General features: G+C 31.8%; 1 protein-coding gene across 7 annotated transcripts in view; it reads right to left on the bottom strand.

The window, feature by feature from the left end:
- LOC126739256 (triple functional domain protein) overlaps window positions 1-18,666 on the bottom strand; it is a 288,570-nt gene that overhangs the window by 231,413 nt on the left and 38,491 nt on the right. For all 7 annotated transcript variants that reach the window (XM_050444845.1, XM_050444840.1, XM_050444841.1 and 4 more), the window contains exon 2: window positions 15,060-15,255. In XM_050444845.1, the coding sequence (XP_050300802.1) occupies window positions 15,060-15,238 (179 nt within the window). In that variant the 5' untranslated portion in view covers window positions 15,239-15,255. The remainder of the gene's footprint in view (window positions 1-15,059; window positions 15,256-18,666) is intronic.

The raw sequence follows: 18,666 nt of genomic DNA, 5'->3' as shown, positions 1-18,666 counted from the left end.
TCTGATAGAACTGCAAGTTAGGAAATTAATTTTGAGCGGTTTCAATGCATTTGTATGTACTTTGCCGTTTTGACAGCCCTCAAATGTCATTAATTGTCACTTATTGACGTTGGTAAAATAATGAATGTAACGTGAAACATTTATTGTTTCACAAAATAGAGAACTATAAAGTATTCAATTTGATATTTAATGTTATGTGTCGCAGGACCTACTTCTCCATTATATTTGGTTTATAAAATTTTTATTTAAAAAAAATGCGATTTTTTTACTTTTCCTCGCTTCGACCGCATTTTATTGGTCTAAAGTGATTTGGTAATGTAAAAAATTCATATTAATTTAAAATAATTAGTCTTAAAAATTTCTTTAAAATTTTTTAGATGTTCTCGCGCTTCAGGTTTTCAATACATTTTAGTACGTTCATTATATCTCAATATCCTATTACATTGTCCAACTTGATAAACCAATATGAAGAGTGAAAATCATTTTGTGATAAAAAAACTCATAAGATCCTTGATATAAGAGACTTCTATTTATAATGCATTTTCTGCATTATAGTTACCCAAATTTATTATCATAATGAACAATTTTTTGAGTGCCAAGAGAAAAATATTAAATTGATTTTAACACGAAATCTGTCATACAATTTAAATCATCTGCATAACAAGAAAATAGGGAATTGTCAATATACAGTTTAATGTTTTTGATGTAAATTACCCCTGAAGTTACAAACTTAAAATTAAACCAGGCAACTATATCATCATAGATTCCCATCTCCGCCAGTCTGCAAATCAAGATGTTATGACAAATTTATCAAATGCCCTACTAAAATTTGAGTATATGCTATCAACTCGATAAATTGAATCATATACAGGGCCTCCCGAATTGCAGTGTCTAAACTTTAACAGCGCATTATGTGTATTCATCTTATTCTTAAGCCTTAATTTTCTTTATAAACCTATGCCGAGAAACGCTTCGTTATTCGCTTTGTTACACGGTTCGTTCGAGATCCAGGGTGTTAAAGTTTTAGTGATCACTTTTTTATTAAGCCCAAACTTCTTACAGCTAGTCCAGCAAGTTCCTTGGCCTCTGATAACTCTTGATGAGGCTCCCAAAATCCATCACGATCCTTACGTAAGCTTCTGGATCATTACCTCCAATGAACAGAATTCATTCATTAATCAGTCGTTTTCTCAGAGCGAACTCTGAGTTGCCTAGATTGCCTCTCGGAATGTCATCCATGTCCAGGAGTATGGGCTCCAGTCAGAGTTTACTTCAAGAAATTCGGATGTTCTGCATTCAATTCAGATAAGGATGAGAAAAGGCCAAGCTCTCCACACCTAGTTCAAGAAGTGAAACCAAGATAACTCATTAATATTTCCAAGTCCTTTGATAACTCTTATTAAGGCTCCAGAAATCCATAAGGATCCTTACATACTTCTGATTTATGTCAGCGTGTCCAGTTAACATAATTCATTCATTAATCAGTCGTTTTTTGAGAACGAACCCTGAGATTCCTAGATTGCCCCTCAGAATGTCATACATGGCCACAAACATTAGTTCCAATTAGAATTTCCTTTGAGAAGTGTGGATATTTTGCAAGGGAATTCTTCACTTCGTTAAGAGAAGGATGAGATAAGCTGGCACATTTAGAACTAGTCTACAGACGTGTAACCAAAGTGACTCATTGTCATTTTCAAGTTCTTTGGCTTCTGATAACTCCGGGCGAGACTCCAGAAATTCATGAGGGTCCTTATGCGAACTTCTGATTTATGTGAGTACCTCAGAATTTATTTTAGCTTGATAGCCTACTCAAGGACATAAAATCCATGAGACAAGGATACTTCAATAACTTTTCCTCCATTCCTTTGACTTCTGGGAACTTTCAGTCAAGTTCCAATGATGCATCATGAGTCTTATGTAAGATATTTTACATTTTGTTCCTAAGTGTACCTAACCTTTAATTTATTTTTCTTACAAATGATTTAAGCCTTTAAATAGAGCTGAAGATTCCATAATATCCAGGAATACTTCAGAATTTAGCTGGCGTATAGCTGGCCTTGGTGTACTCTTCCAATGGATAAACTACATCAATGAATCAATAATTTTTGACAGTAAATTCGGAGTTTCTGTCTCAGGATCATGAATCTTATGCATGTCATCTCAAGTAATATTTTTCTTTAGGTAGTGCGACGCTTCTGCAAGAAAACTTTTCATTTCCATGTAAACTGACATAGCCAGCAGCCGAGAGTTTTTATTTTTTTAATCTAAAACCTTACATTGTACGAAAATAAAGCAGGAAATCAAATTTACTCTAAACTGAATGACCTTTTGAAAAAGGCAAGTGGCGTATCATTTTTATTCAAGAATATTAATTAAAAATCACGTACAGACACCATTGATAAAAATGTTTAAAAATATTTCAGATCAAAAAATGTCTTTTATTATTTCATAGAAGTATACCAAATTTCCTAAAAATTTCTGAAGTAATAAAAAAATTATGACTAAAAAACATTTTTTTTTAACTTTAACATCCTGTATTTCGAAAACGAAGTGTTTATAGTGAAAATTAAGGCTTATTCTGAACACAAAATGTTCTGCTCCAGTTTAAACACTACAATTCAGGATACTCTAAATAATGTGAGTATTTTTTAAAATTTCAATTCAAGACTCTTTTCTTCAATAAAACCATATTGTTCTGGAATAATATTAGTTGTGATAAGTGTATGGATAGAACATTTCGAATGTTTTCAATAAATACACAATTTGCTTATGGGTTTATTTTTAATGTAGTTTTCTTGATCACTTTTATGTTGTCATCGAAATAATTGCTAAAGCCTTCTACAAATCAGGAAAGACTCCAAATGAAAAGGACAATTTGACCAAAAGTTAGTGGCAAGGAAAGGGAAACCACACCTTGTTGCCCTTTCTAGCACATTAAAATAACAAGATTGTTTCCACATATAAAAACAAAGGAAAAGTCCGACTTTAACTTACCTATCCGCTTCACTCATTGTCATTCACATCGAATCTATGAATGTTAATGATAACACTTTGAAAGGATTTGAACCGAATCTCTTTAAAACAACTCCCTTCTCATTTAACGAAAAGGTAAGACAGATAATCTGTTTCCTTGGACACTTTAGAATAGCAAGATTGTTCCTATATATAAAAACAAAGGAAGTTTTCTTGAACTTACCAATCCATTTCACTGATTGTCATTCAAGTCGAATCTATGAATGTTAATGATAACACTTTGAAAGGATTTGAATCGAATCCCTTTAAAACAACTCCCTTCTCATTTGACGGTGAAGTAAGAAAGATAATCACTTAACTAAGACCCAGAAAAAGTAAGAATAGCTTTGATTTAATTGTAAAAAGGAGCAAAGCCTTGACGAATTTTAATATTTATCTATTTAAAAATTATAAAAAAAGCAATTGATTCTCCAGTGGTTCCATGGGCACTGTCTCTATAGAAAAAAAACAGAGGAAAAGTTTATCTTCAACTCACTGATCAATTTCACTGATTATTTTAGACCTTTTTGTTCTAAAATTCGGTCAGATTAAGAAACAAAATAGCAACACCTTGGCTATACTAAATCTTCTATGCTCTAAAAGTCTTGTGGAGATTATTCTGGAAAGATTTGAATATTTGATATTTACCATTACTAATAATTTTTTTTGTATTTAATTAAACCATGTGCACACACATAAAATCCATTGTGTTTTTTAAATAAGATTTATATTATATGTATATCACTTGTAATATATTTAAATTTGTAATATTTAGTCATGACATTTAAAGATTTGACAGAATAAATAATATTACTTAAATTTGACATCTTATGGCTTAAGAAATGTGATCTCTACAGGATGTTATTTATGGTACAAACTAAAAAAATATTAGAGGTGTTTAATTCTACTTCCTTCAATTTGACTTAACAGACTTCCTGGAAAGGTAATTTTTATTTGCTAGTTCTTTAGTTCCAATTGCTTTTTGTTTAAATATAGGTGTTACTGTCTATTTTTTACAAATAAATCCGTTTAAATATATGAGGAATTGATTGGAGTTTCTTTAAAACATTGTTAGTTTATTTATTCGTTTATTATTGGTACAAAAACCTAAAGTTTATATTATTTTTGTCGAACAGACTGGAATAAAAGAAAAAATTCTCTTGATAACATTTCATGTTAAAATTATTACTATCAATATCAGAAGTCTAGAAGAAAATTATACAACAATTGGATTAGTGTAGTTCGTTGGGTTAGTACCTATTTACATTTAGACTTTAATTTTAGTCAAAATACTATTTTGATTTCTTTAATTTTTGTACTAATTTTGGCTTTGTATAAACAATATTAAAAAAAACAAGAAAGGAAATATGATGATTCCTGCTGGTGGCCATTCATCAAGCCTAGACTTGACTAAAGTAATTGATTGTTTCATACGATATTCTTCTAAAAATTACTATACTACGGTTTTAGACAGCTAACTCGTTCCCTCAACCTCTTATACTCTTCAATCCTAATTATAATTAATACCATTCTTCTTTAAATTAAACCAATTATTTCTAGTTTGTTTTATTAAGTTCAAATATTCCTGCCTCTAGGCTAGTTTATAGAATTTTTGTTTACTATTTGTTTTCAGGAATAACATTTTTTTAATTATTCTCAGCCACTACATAAAAAAACGACCACTAAAAAAAAAAGAAAAAAATCAATTTTAATTTCATTTGGACATAAATTAAGCCACCTGTTCAAAACTGGTGGCGTTTTATTTGGCACGCCCGAGCCGAAGTAAATTCATGTTTGTGACAATTAAATGGATTTTTATAGTTGAAAAAAAATCATCAATGCAGACCACACATTTTATATTAATCTCGCCTTTTGTTTACTTATTATTGCGGTTGCAAAGAGGAACGTGGAACAATGGCCGTTGCGATAAAACGTTTAATAATTAATTGCTTTTGATATCGTTTGGTTAATAAAATTGCCCACCGTCAATATTGAATGTATGCATTAGCAAATTATGATCAGTCCAGAGAAAAACATGCAAATTAATTTCGCCGATTGAATGTAAAAAAAAAACGGAAGGGGTTTGCATATATAATAAATTTAGTAAAAATGTGAATATTTGAATAAATGTTTGATTAAATTAATAAATATTATTTTTTAACAATGATTTAAGTATTGTTTCTTTTTGAAAATATTTTTGCTTTTTCTTACCTGGAATAGCTGGAAATGGTGTTTTTCTTGTATAAATAAGAAATATAACGTGTTTACCATTTTTTTACATTACTGACTCAGAGAAGGATATAGAAATAAATATTAATTGTTTAACTTTTTTAAGCTTCAGGAGTTCTACAGTAGTAGAGAAATGAAAACATAAAATTATCTGGTACTTCTCGTTTTTCTGCTATACTTTGAACAATTACATACAAAAAATATCATGAAATGGAGCTATGGAAATGACTATTGAGTTGAGTTTATCTACTTTTTTGTTTAAATATCACGTTTATTATTCTCGACTACTGTTTAAATTCATTAAATAAATTTTAGCGAAGTCCACTCTACAAAATAAATACGCATTTTGGCCAGTTAATTTTGGTTGTTTTACGCACTTTTTGGTCATTATTTTTACCACTTTACAAAATTGAGTTTTGCATTAAACTTAAAATATTCTAGACTAGAAAATAAATCACTGGTTTTAAAGCATACTTTTTTACCAAGGTAATCTTCTTAAAACGCCTACATCTCCTAATTCATTCCTAATATTTCTTAATTCTCATAAATTATTTGTCGGTAGATATTATCCCCTGGATATCATTCCTCTACATAAAAAACGAACACACATGAACTGAAATAATTATAAATGAAAACGATTGCATTGAGTCCATATATCAGCAAGGAACTTAACTTTAAACATAATTAACGAATGTCTGAAGTTAAAATACCAAAAATTAAGTTTTATGCCTGGACTCAACACACTCACGTGTTATTCATAAACACACAACTCATTGAAAAGGGACGCGAACTCAACATAAAGATGTACCGATGCTTTGCTGACTAAATCAAGACATTTAATTCAGTAAAATGGGATAAGCTCTGGAAATTTCAAAGCGAAATGGGAAGTGCCTCTCACTTAATTCAACTCATGCAAAATCTTTATGAGAACATCAGCGCTATAGTAAGACTCTATAACGTCAGAAGCTTTCAGAACTAAGGTCTTGTCTCAGACAAGGGTTAGACCCATAGTTTTTAACATGTGTATATGTTATAGAACACATAAAGCGCATAGTAATGGATTAGTGGAAAGGCGGAATAGCCATTCACAGCAGAAGTCTAAATAATCTTATATACGCGGATAAAACTCTCATTATATAAGAATATGGAAAGGACCATGAATATTAGACTAGTAGACGCCAGTCGAACTTACGGCCTAGAAATCAAAAAATTTAAGACAAAAGTGATGACTATGGACAGAGCAAGTTCTAACCAACAGCAGATCCCAAGAATCGGAGAATACGAAGTGGTGGAGAAATTCCAATACCTGAGATCAACGATAACAAATACAAGTAATTCGAAGGCAATTGGCAATACCACGTACTGCAACCACACGGCTGAAAAAAATTTGGAAAGACAAAAGCATAACTAAGAACACCAAACAAAGATTAATACAAAGCTACGAAACTAATATTTTCCAGAGCAACATACGAAGCCGAGACTTGAACAATTAAAAAAGTAAACGAGAGCATAATCAATGCTTTTGAGATCTGGACATACCGACGCATGCTGCGCATACCATAATAATAATAATAATATGTCTTTATTAAAAAAAAAGCAATATTAATCTTACAATATTACTTAATACTACATTGCCAAGAAGGCGAAGATTAGCTTAAAGCTACTCTTTAACTCTTAACCTTCCTAACATTCACAGTTTAAATGGAGAAAACGAGAAAAAAAAGCAAAAAAAGAAACAAGTATATAAAAAGTATTTATCTTCTAGAACACTAGACTATATTTTGGATTGATTTAAAAACAAAAGTTTATAATATTTCCTATACACATTTAACGAAGTATTAAATATTGGTTTATAAGTATTAAAGAACTTAACGGCATTATAAGTAAAAGATCGCTCGAATAGAGCCGTGGAATGGTGCGGCATGGTCAAGATATTGTATCTAATATTTCGAGTGTGAACATGGTTTCTTGGTATTAACTTTTCTAAAAGATATTCAGGTCTTTGACTAACATATAATCGATAAAGAAAAGTAGAAGTGAAGAATTTGAATAGGTAAGGTAGCGTTAACCACCTCAACTGAAGTATAGAGTCTGATACATGATCAAACTTTCCGAGGTTAAAAATAAATCTACAGCAAGTATTCTGCACGCGTTGCAGGCGGTAACGATTTATTTGGTCTAAGCAAGGATAATAAACTATAAGGCAGTAATTTAGAATAGATAAAACAAGAGCCACTACAAGTTTTTTCCTAGTTTTAAAATTTAAAATGTGTTTATTGGTATAAAGCATACGCATGCGTAAATAACACCTCTGCAGAAGAGTATTAACATGTTCCTTAAACCTTAAAGAATTGTCTATTGTAAGTCCCAGAACCTTCACAGTATCAGAGAACAAAATAGTTTCGTTATCCAATTGAATGTGAACAGTTTCCATTATATTTTTATGCGATCCTCGGTTTGAAAACAAAACCATTTTTGTTTTATTAGGATTAATGACAAGGTTATGCTCTTTTGAAAATTGATTTATTACGTTCAGATCAGCGTTAATAGTATTAGCCACGTTATCAAAATTAGCAGAGTCAAAATAATGTATGTATTGAGTATCATCAGCATACTGATGTATTTCAGAATCTTGAACTAGACCGGGTAAATCTGAAGTATATATAAGAAATAATAATGGGCCTAGGATCGACCCTTGTGGGACACCAGAAATAATGTTTTTCGAAGCAGAATATTCATTATTCACCCTCACTTTCTGGGTTCTACGCCATAAGTAAGTTTTAAAAAAGGACAAAACAACCTCACTACAGCCATAATATTTCAGTTTCGCTACAAGCAAATCATGATCGATGACATCAAATGCTTTCGAGAAATCAAGGGCTATCATAATGGCTGAAATCTTTTTGTCAAGAGCTCGCATGATATTATCGGTGACGTTTAGAAGTGAACTAGCTGTGCTATGATGTTTCCTAAAACCAGATTGATGGGAAGGGAGGATATTATTTGACATTAAAAATGATGACAGCTGCATATAGACTATTCTTTCGAGAACTTTAGAGATTACAGGAAGCAAACTTATCGGACGCAAATCTTGAATAGTTTCAGGACTGGAGGATTTGGGAATCGGACATACCACTGATTCACGCCAGCCCGTAGGAAAATATCCTACCTCCAAACAACAATTTATAATATGAGTGACATGATCCAGTATATCAGGGAGACATAAGTGTAACATACGTCGAGTTATGTTATCCACACCAGAGGCATTGGACCTAATATTTTTTATAGTTTTTTCGACAGTACTTTGGTCTACTAAAGAAAAATGAAAATTATCCTCGGTAAATTTATTACTGGAGTAGAAGTTAATTTTGTTTACACATTTATCAGATTTATTAAAAACACTTACAAAAAAATCATTTATTTGATTTGGATCAGATATATTAAACGGCAGCTCGTTATTATTCTTGGTTGTTTTAATATTTAAAGTTTCTAGACCTTTCCAAAGTTTTGTACCAGTTTTGTCACTCTCCAAGCTTGCAAGATATGCAGCTTTTTCTCGTCTTATTGATGCCAACGCAAAATTACGACACTCCGTGTAATATCTCCAATTTTCTAAACTCTTGTGATTTTTGTATTTAGTCAAAGCCTTATCACGTTCCTTTAAAATAAGTCTCTTATCATGGACTGCATACCACACAAACCAATTATTCAATGAAAAAATCAGCATAAAAATAAGGCTAATCACAACCATATCCCAGTCATACATCAGATTTTGTGGAGATCTCGCGAGGCGTGAGAATACCGTGGAGACCATGGTAATTCAAGGAAAAATGCAGAGACGCCGTCCGAGGGGATAGATCGCCAACGAGATAGATAGATCAAATGAAGATAATAACAGGACAAACATTACAATCACTCAGCTCAAGAGAGAGAACTCTGGAAGACGACTATCAACTCAACTAATTAACTCATTAACCACCATACTCCCACGAGGGGTGAACGGACTGAGGAAAGAGATTGTCCTCTAGATATAAATTTTAAATTTTCTTGCTGAATGCATCCACAGTCCAGAGCATCAGAAATTCAATAACTTGCTGGTGTAAGCTTAATAAGAGAAAATTTATAGCTCGAACCTTCAAAGTTTGGAGCTGTATTTAATAATGATGAATGGCTTAAAATGTCTCATGAAGCTGTCACAAACTTACCAAAATGTTCTGGATATTTATACGACTCAATGGAGCAACTTTTTTACTCTGGAGATGAATATTTTAATCCAAAAAAGCCAATATAACATATTTATTATTTTGCCAGAGTTACTAAATTTTGAGGGCAAATAATAAATGGTGATAACCCGACTGACCCAATCTATGATACTCTGTATGAAGAACCAAATTTTTACGACTTTGAGGGAGATAGTGAAAAAGTAACGGCATTTTACCTAGAGCTATAGAAAGTGAAATGCAGTAAAATGGTGTAATAACTGTAGCAGAAGCAAAAGAAGAAGAAGAAGAAGAAGAAGAAGAAGAAGAAGAAAGAGACGTCAATTAAATGAAAAAAAGAACTCCGAGAGGCTTAAAAGGCAATAAGGGCAATAATATTAAGGAAAACGAAAAAATGGAAGAAACTGGGACTGTAAGATAAGTTAAAAAATAAAGAGTGTGGGGGGAAAGGTGTAAATGTGATGAAAAACTATCCTAAAGTCACGGAATTACCAGATGATCACCGAGCCAAACTCTTCGAACATTTCTGGAAGCAGTCGTCGTCTGTACCACTACATTGGTTAGCAACTGTTCAACTAAAAGAGCTAGAAGTCGAAAACAAGAAGACCAATCAAGACGAGTCTATTCATACTCATACTTTCTTAATAAACAAAGTTATAGATTAAAACTATGCCAAACAATGTTCTGCAGTACTCTTAGCATACTAAAAAGAACAGTTGGCTATTGGCTTCTTGACAAAAAAAAAACATTGATAGTACCGAGAATATTGCAGTACGAAAAGAAAATAAACCCAGGCAGTTGAAAATAAATAAACAAAAAGAGGGATTAATATTATTTTTAAATAGCTTGCCTAAGATGGAGTCGGATTACTGTAGAAGGTTTACTAATAAATTATTTATTGTACACACATTTTTTTGTCAGACTGAAAAGGGGATATAGAAATGAACATTTTTTTTAACTTTATTAAATGTCACGATTTCAGTGCTCTGCTATAGCGGAATAGTCTGGACGATTTTTGAGCTGCATATTTAAATTGTACCAATATTTATCAAGGAACCTAACCCAAAAGTATCTAAAAAACGAATTTTGAACAAAAAAATATCTCCTTTAAAAAATAGGAATTTTTATAATAATTCAATAAATATAATAAATTCAATGTCAATCGGTGACTGACCTAGAGTGTTTAAATTATCTGAAAGTTGTCTTGTCTGCTATATTTTGCACAACTGTTCAGGCAGTTACATTTTAATAATTTTCATTATTTCCCTAAACGCATCCAGGTCGACAAATTAATGGCAATAAACGCGATCAGGTTTTATTAGTGCAAGATGAAGTATTAAATCGTCATCTATAAATAAACCCGAGATACCATAAAATTACACCTACCGCTACCGGACCGATTTAAAGTTGGATGAAACAGTGGGACTTCCACATGCGAAATATAGTCACTATTTTTTTTCGTTCCCGGTTTATTTTAGTGCATTTACGTATGGCAGCCTATTTGTTTATGTTTTGCATATGGCTTAGGCGTCGCGACAATAATATTTAATGTTTATGTTACCCTTCAACGGCCTATGCCAAAGTGAAACGAAGAGTGTTTAGTATGACATTTATTTTAGTCATGAAGCCTACCTTTAGTATTTTTAAATTAATTTATAACTGTGTACCATTTTAGCGTTTCGTTCATTAAAAATTGAATTATCCATAGCGCGCAATCGTATTTTTTGCTGCATTATCATGCAATTTGAAGACTGTATCTGATGCAATGCATTATGAAAATTGGTCAGACGATTGAGGACAATTTCCCCCAATATGAATTTTTTTTCAATTTCTGTGATTGGGAAATACTTTCACAGGAAAGGAGATTTTTATAGCAATCAATTTAACCTCAGCAGTCAGCAAAGTTTGACCAAAGGTAATCCTCAAATGAGTAAGAGCACTAAGCAGTAATGCTTAAGTGCAGAAAGAACAAATTTTTAACAAAGACAGGATTGATTAGAATTCTAAAAATCTTCATCAAATGGAGTACCTCATTCCGAAATTTAAAATAAGATATCATAATGCATTTAATCTTGTGTTTTCAACTTAGATATGCCAAATTTAAATTACAATTATTGATTTAAGATGTCCTCAAAGAAAAAGTCTAAGAGTTTTAAATGCGATGATCTTGGAGGATATTCAATTGGTCCCCTTTTGCCAATCCAACTAGCCAGGAATCTTTCATACAACAACTGTCGGACCGGAAGAAATTAATGAGGTGGACGACCCTCCTGTAAAACTGAATTTGAGTTTCTAGCTCATGAGTGATAAGAGGATCAATAGGGTCTCCAAGCATATTAAGGTATAGATCACCCTTTAAGGTCCTTAAATAAATAAAGAACCAAAAATGGCATTTTCAAGTATATCAGCCCAAACATTAACTGTACCCCTGTACATTGAGCCTCATATTAACCTATTCCGCCGTTAAAAATATTACAGAGTAGGTTATTTAAATTGCCAAGCTCTATCCTAAAACGTACCTTGAAACATATTTTGCTTTTGTGATATCATTTAATACAAAAGCCTTGTTGGCTGAGGTAATAGCTTATAGAGCCATCATAATATTTCCCTTTTCGAAACGTTTGCAGTAAAACGTTTCCCTTGTGTATAACACCCTACTACCGGAAAGCTAAGTGCTTTTTCTCATAATTACCCTGTATTGCTGGTAATTAAAAAAAAACCTTACTCATTCATTGAAACAAACAGGTCTAAATAACAGACGTATACGTACACCGAACGCTAACGGCTGCCTACAAAACGGGTAACTCAGTAAACCGACTTAAATTTGAATATCCCGTCGAAGCCAGTTAACTCTAATTACAGTTTTTTCTTAATTTTCATGGATTGTAGTTAATTAATCCGCAAGTCCGGACTGTTATGCTAAATTGCTCCAATTTATTAACATGAAACGAGTGTCTGCGTTGTCTAGATAAATACTTGCATGTTTATTATTCTGCGTTTATCAATTAGCGACATGACATTTTGCCGTAAAGTTATTTTCTATGGAAAAAATGCTTATTATAAGTAAAAATTAATGTAGATCTGTACAGCTACACAATATTATATCTCACGTCATGCATTATTAAGCCTAATTATTGATGGTAGAGCTATTTTTAAGAGAAACACATTTTGTAGCGTTTAATGTAGTACTAAAACTTAAGTACCCGTTTCCATTATCGATATATATATATGTATACACGCATAAACACGAAGTCACACTCAAATGACACACATTAAACGAGATTACTAAACAAAGCAGTTCGCTGTTGCTTTAAAATGACCGCTTTTATCCTTATGTTTATGATTCAATTTTCTGATATGTAACATACCAATTTTTACGATTTTTTTTTTAATTTTGTTATTTAATAAGTATAATCGATATTATTGATTGCAAGAGTCAAAATTGCACATTTGGATTAATCACGCTTCTTAAAGTGAGGGTTGGGTTGATGGTTCACTTCATATAAAAAAATATACACGAATAATTTGGAAATCAGCAATTAGCTTGCGTTCTTCGAATTTGGAATGAAAAATTCATCTAGCAGTTCTGGCACATGCATTTTTGCTCACATAAATTGGAATTGACTCAAACCTGTTTCTTCTGGATTTAATTTTTTCCTATATTTTCAAAGTAAAACTTTAATTTAACATCTAAAACATAAGATATTTTCATATAAATCCGACTTCATTTCCATTTTTAATGAGTAATCCTTAGAACATTGAAAAACTAAAATCAATAAAACTAATATCAATATCATTAAAAAGTACCTCATCATAGTTTATTTAAAAAACTTTTTGATATTTTATTGGGGAGGAACAGTATTATTGTTTTTTGTCTGTCAAATTAAGTGACAAATTTGTATGATATTATAAAGTATTTTTTTGCAATTTCTACATAAGCATTTGGCATCATTGCGTGAGAGATCTTGCCAGCAAACAAACTGCCCTTAGTAGAATTGACTTGCCGTGATTCGGTTTATAAAAGATTCACGTATACAATGTGGCATTCCAAATTTTCTGTTTCTATCTATTGTACAACACTATAAGTAATTTTTTTTTAATTTTATGTAGATGCAAACATTTTTAAAACTTATTAACGTAGTAAGTAAGGCTTAATGACATTTTATTTTATGTTGTAACTGATTTCATATATCTGAAGAGTTTACTATAGATTAAACGAAAATACCAAAAAAATTTGCCCAACACACATTTCCTATTCATGTGAGACTTGGATTTAGTGTAATACTTTAAAAACAATAGTTTTTATAAAAAAAGCATGACATAAAACAGTAAGGAACCCTATAATGGGAATAAGGGTTTAGGCTAGGGATGTTGATTAATTATTTTGCATTCTTATAAGCATGATGTATATATACTGCATTATTCTAATAAATGGTCTTATCACATATTTAATTTTAAATAATAAATTTACAAATGGTAAAATAGTTGCTCACGGATACTCTATTTTTTCAGGTATGTAGGGTCATCAACAAAGATCTTCAATTATTATATATCATTTAGTTGTTATAATTATTTATTACCATTTGTGCAAGTACGATGTTTTATTAATTTAATGATTTTGTTTTTAATTTTCTGTTAATTTCAAATATCCTAACAGAATCAGATATTTACTAATTAAGAAGAATAGAAAATTAGGAATTAATACGCCCTACAGTCATAAATTCGACTTGAATTAGTTCCAATTCCAAATGAAAGAGAATGATTTCATGTTAATTTCATTTGCGGCTTTTTCTATTTAATTTATATTTCGATAATTCTACTTGATTCAACTTGTTTTGACACCATTCTGTGAAAGATGTTTCTGAAAGAAAAATCATCTAAGAAAAAAAATTAGAGTTCTACATTTTTTGCAATAATTTATTTTGATTTAAGTGCTTAACAACTCACGTTCTTAATATATTTTATTTACCTTACTAAAACAACCCTGATATCGCTCGACCCCTTTAGACAATATTCCCTAAACTCTCCATCTCCTCTGGATTTTCTATTACCCAAATCTCGGTTCTTCATTTATTTAATAACACGCGAAAAATCCCAAGAGAGATCGGCTTTGCATACATAAATCCCGTATGCAAAGGAATGCCAAATAGCCCGCGACCGCAAGTCATACACCATTGAACCAGACCGATGAATTATCCCAAGAGATGCCTGAATAACTGAAACGGGCCGTACCAACATTCTTCGGTTTTTAGTTCATTTGGATTATTTTGTCGGTCGCCATAATTTACAGCTAGCTCTGCTTTGCGCGAGGAACGCATTATCTGGAGCGCTTTTTTTTTCTCTAATTACCCGCCATTACGAGAAGAAGGAATGCGTTATCTCCCGTTTATTTGCTTAGCATGACAACCGCCGCCTGCATGCTGGAAATAAATAGTCTGTTTTGTTTTGAAAATAAATATAATATTATATGTCGATAGACGAAAAACACAACGACATTGTCATTTTTTAAAATGGGCTTCCTGTTTGTCCTTAGCCTTATATTTTATTGCTGGAAACCCCCAAAAGAATCAGTACTCAAATGATATCAAGTTTACTTACTTGGGTATTGACATAAGGTACTGAAGCAGCCTCTTATAGTCTTCTGGTTTGGCGCGTTCTCTTCGGGGGCTGGCAGGAAACGAAAGGACAGGTCCTCCACGTCTGTCCCTTCCACCTGTCAGCACCACCAGTCTCTCCTGCAGCAAAGGCATAAGATCTAAAGCTCTTTGACCGTCCATAATATAGTGCGGATGAGCTAGAAGAAAACAAAGAAAAAATATTATTATTACTGTTACTAAAAAATCTCTTTATTGATCTAATATGCCCAGTATCGTTAAGCCGTATTATAGCTTCACATTTTTTATTTATTGTTTTTTTAGATTCAAATTTAAATTCAGAACGTTTATTTGCCAAAAGATGTGTGCTGATGTAGTATTCTTTGCCTTTTTTTTGGCAACAGATTCCTTAATCTGTATTTTGGTAAGCCTTGTATGAGATAACTGAGTTTAACATAGCTTAACAAAAACCACTTGTCTATGATAATCTCTGATACTTCAGCCTGAAATAGATATTACATTTGAAAATCTAAATAATTTAAAACTTAAGATTTCTTTATCTGTGTCGCAATTTAATCAACTGTTACTGCCTGAAAAGTCTGAAAATTGAAGTTGTAATGAAGTTTGACCGACACTTCAAGCGACAAGATCTTCAATGATACTTGAGTCTGAGATGGCTTATCATGCCTAAAATGATAGGAGATAATATTGATTTTTTTAACACATGTATTACCTACTGATTAATGCCAGGTGATATTAATACACAGAGAAATAGTTATCTATTTGGATCTGCATAAAAGGTTTCTACCTTTGGTACTTTCTACTGGACGTCTAAGGCATGTGTTAATGAACCGATCTGGTGAAATTGTTTTGTCACAGAAACTCAATTTACAAGATAACCGCAGATTCTATAAATAACATAGACTTCAAAAATTACAATTAAGATCTTGGCCTCATATTGGATTCCAAGTTGTACTTTTCAACACATTTTCAAAAAATTCCAGTAAAGGCCTAGTGGCCTTAGTTCTTATTGGCTAGGTACCTTTACTCTAATGAAGTGTTCGTAAACGGTAATATTACTTATATTTAAAGCATACTCTATTATTAATAAATATTTATCATGCAAATATTTTTTGCCGACATCAACAATGAGATCGAGCGGCGTTGCCTTGTCATAACCTTTTTCTTTAATATACATTATCTATATTCAATTAACGTTGAATATCGACTTCATTAAAGAGTGTCTTAGCATAGTTTATTTTAAAAAATGTTTGATATTTTGTTAAGGAGGAACAGTAGTATTGTTTTGAGGCTGTCAAATTAAGTGACAAATGTTTATGATGTTATAAAGTGTTTTTCTGCAATTTCTACATAAGCATCATTGTATCAATAAGCTAACAAACTGCCCGTAGTTCTACGGTATGCTACTTCTAGACTTTCAATGTTCTAAGGGTCTGTGGCTAATTATACATTGAGAATTCTACACTGCTCTCCAGTGCACCCTATTGTAGAGTATGGTTCTGTTGTATGAACACCTAATTATCAGGCACATATCCAGTTGATTGACATGGTGCAGACGAAGTAATTTACAAAGGAAGGGTTATTAGAATGACTGCTTTTAAGATTTGTTTGGCTAGACTTGGATTTCAGTTATAGTGAGTTTCAATGCTTCTTTTGGAAAGTATTCTTCATTCTCGCTTTAATTATCCCGAATTGTTGACTGAGATTGGATTTTCTGTGGCAGTGTAAAGAGGCTGTTTCACTTCTAAATTTGTAAAACATTTCCAATGATTTGACTATGGATAATACATCTTTGATAAAGATGCTTCGTCGTGTAAATGAATTAATCTCAAATAATGGTGTTTGCCTTTTTAGTGTTTCCGTAGGCAGTCTTAAATATAAATTTGTATTAGATGAAGTAATTTAGGATTTGATTACTCTGTAGGTAATACCGTGTGCTAAAAGAGTCTTCTTTTATCAAAAACTGTCCCAAATAAATATTGTAGATCTCTTTCAGATCCACATTAGGAAGATAACTTTGCATTAACTGGTTTATAATTATTATTGTTTTATGTCGGTTCGAAATATTTTGGGATAGTTTTTGATAAAACGACGCGTTCACGAATTATTAAGGAGGTCCGGGACTATTTTAACATACGGGATACGACATTAACTATGCTCATATGTCTAAGGCTTTCGCTTGATAAGCTAAATCAAAAACTTCTTTTAATCTGCTTTGGCTTGTCTAATGATCTAATTAACCTACTTAAATTGCTTTTAGCCGATGGCAAACAATTCATGGAACTTAAAAGCCAAAGAAATTTCTGCTTTGTCCTGACTCCCGCAGGGCTAAGTTCTAGAGCCTCTTTAACCTTTTTATAGAGCGGGTGAGCAATTGCTTGAAGTTTTTTAACGTTAAAAATATGCTGACGAACTTAAAACAACCATTTTTAATCGTAAATTGTCTTAAAAAACATATTAAGCATTAAATACTGAAATCGATTAAAATCATCAAACTTTCACCTATTTATATTTAATACCAAATGGACGTGCGAGTCTTACTATGTATAGATCAGAGGTATCTCAACGGAGTTTTATTCATGATTTTCGAAAAAAAATCATCTTTTATTAGATATTTATAGTCCAAAATACTTAATTAATTTGCTATATATAAGTAAATTATTGTCATAAAACAGCTATTCATTGTGACTTTTATTATACAATTAATCCTGTCACGATACTCTTCTAAGGTTTGAGGCAACAGACTTCATAATCACCCTCAAGAAAAAAGTCTAATGGACTCCAATCAGGTCTTCAGTCTGGTGATGCTTGGAACTTAGGAAGGAGGAACTGCATTTTATTGAAAATGTACTTCTTCTGTACTACTATCTCATGAAGAAAGGGTAGTCTCTCCATCTCTCTAAAGTAGCAAACGTATCATACATCTTGATATAATATTATATAAATAATTCCAAAGATTCAGTATGAGAAGGCTGGTAACATTCAACAACAAATACTTTTTAAATAATTAAGAATCAATCGGTTTGATAAAAGACTTGTTTGTCCATATTTATTTTTTCAAGATACTCCAGTGATATCCTTCTATACAGTGCTTTCGCTTGGGCACTGTTGAGTAATAGACATTTTAATGGTGCTTAGTATGATGTGACACAGGATGGAAGTTCAGAAGTTCTCATTTGACATATCAAAGTGAGGTTAGCTGCACGTGAGGAGGTGATTACCACAACTTTGTCAAATATAAAATTAAACGTCTCTCGGTATATCTAAATTGATGTGTTTTTTTAGTAAAGTGATCGTTTTCATATAATTTTCATTATAATACTTTCTCTATTTTTTGTCTCTACAACAACTCAAGACCATTAATTCTTTTAATAGCATTAATTTTCTTAACATTGAATGCCTTGGTTTAAATCTTTATTTTTGGTAGGAATCTTAAAAATTCGCATTTTTAAAAAACTGCTACCAATAAAAGAATGATTTTTAAGGAGGTAGCTTTAAGTAGTAAAATGGAGCTAAACTATTTTTTTCTCTAAAAGTTTTCCCCTATTTTTTTACATTTTAGTGATTTCAATATGAATTTTCATGAAATG

Source organism: Anthonomus grandis, chromosome 8 (assembly GCF_022605725.1).
Source record: "Anthonomus grandis grandis chromosome 8, icAntGran1.3, whole genome shotgun sequence".
In the NCBI taxonomy this organism is placed as follows: Eukaryota; Metazoa; Arthropoda; class Insecta; order Coleoptera; family Curculionidae; genus Anthonomus; species Anthonomus grandis.
The sequence above is the reverse complement of the archived record's forward strand: the minus strand, read 5'-3'. Positions and strand labels throughout refer to the sequence as shown.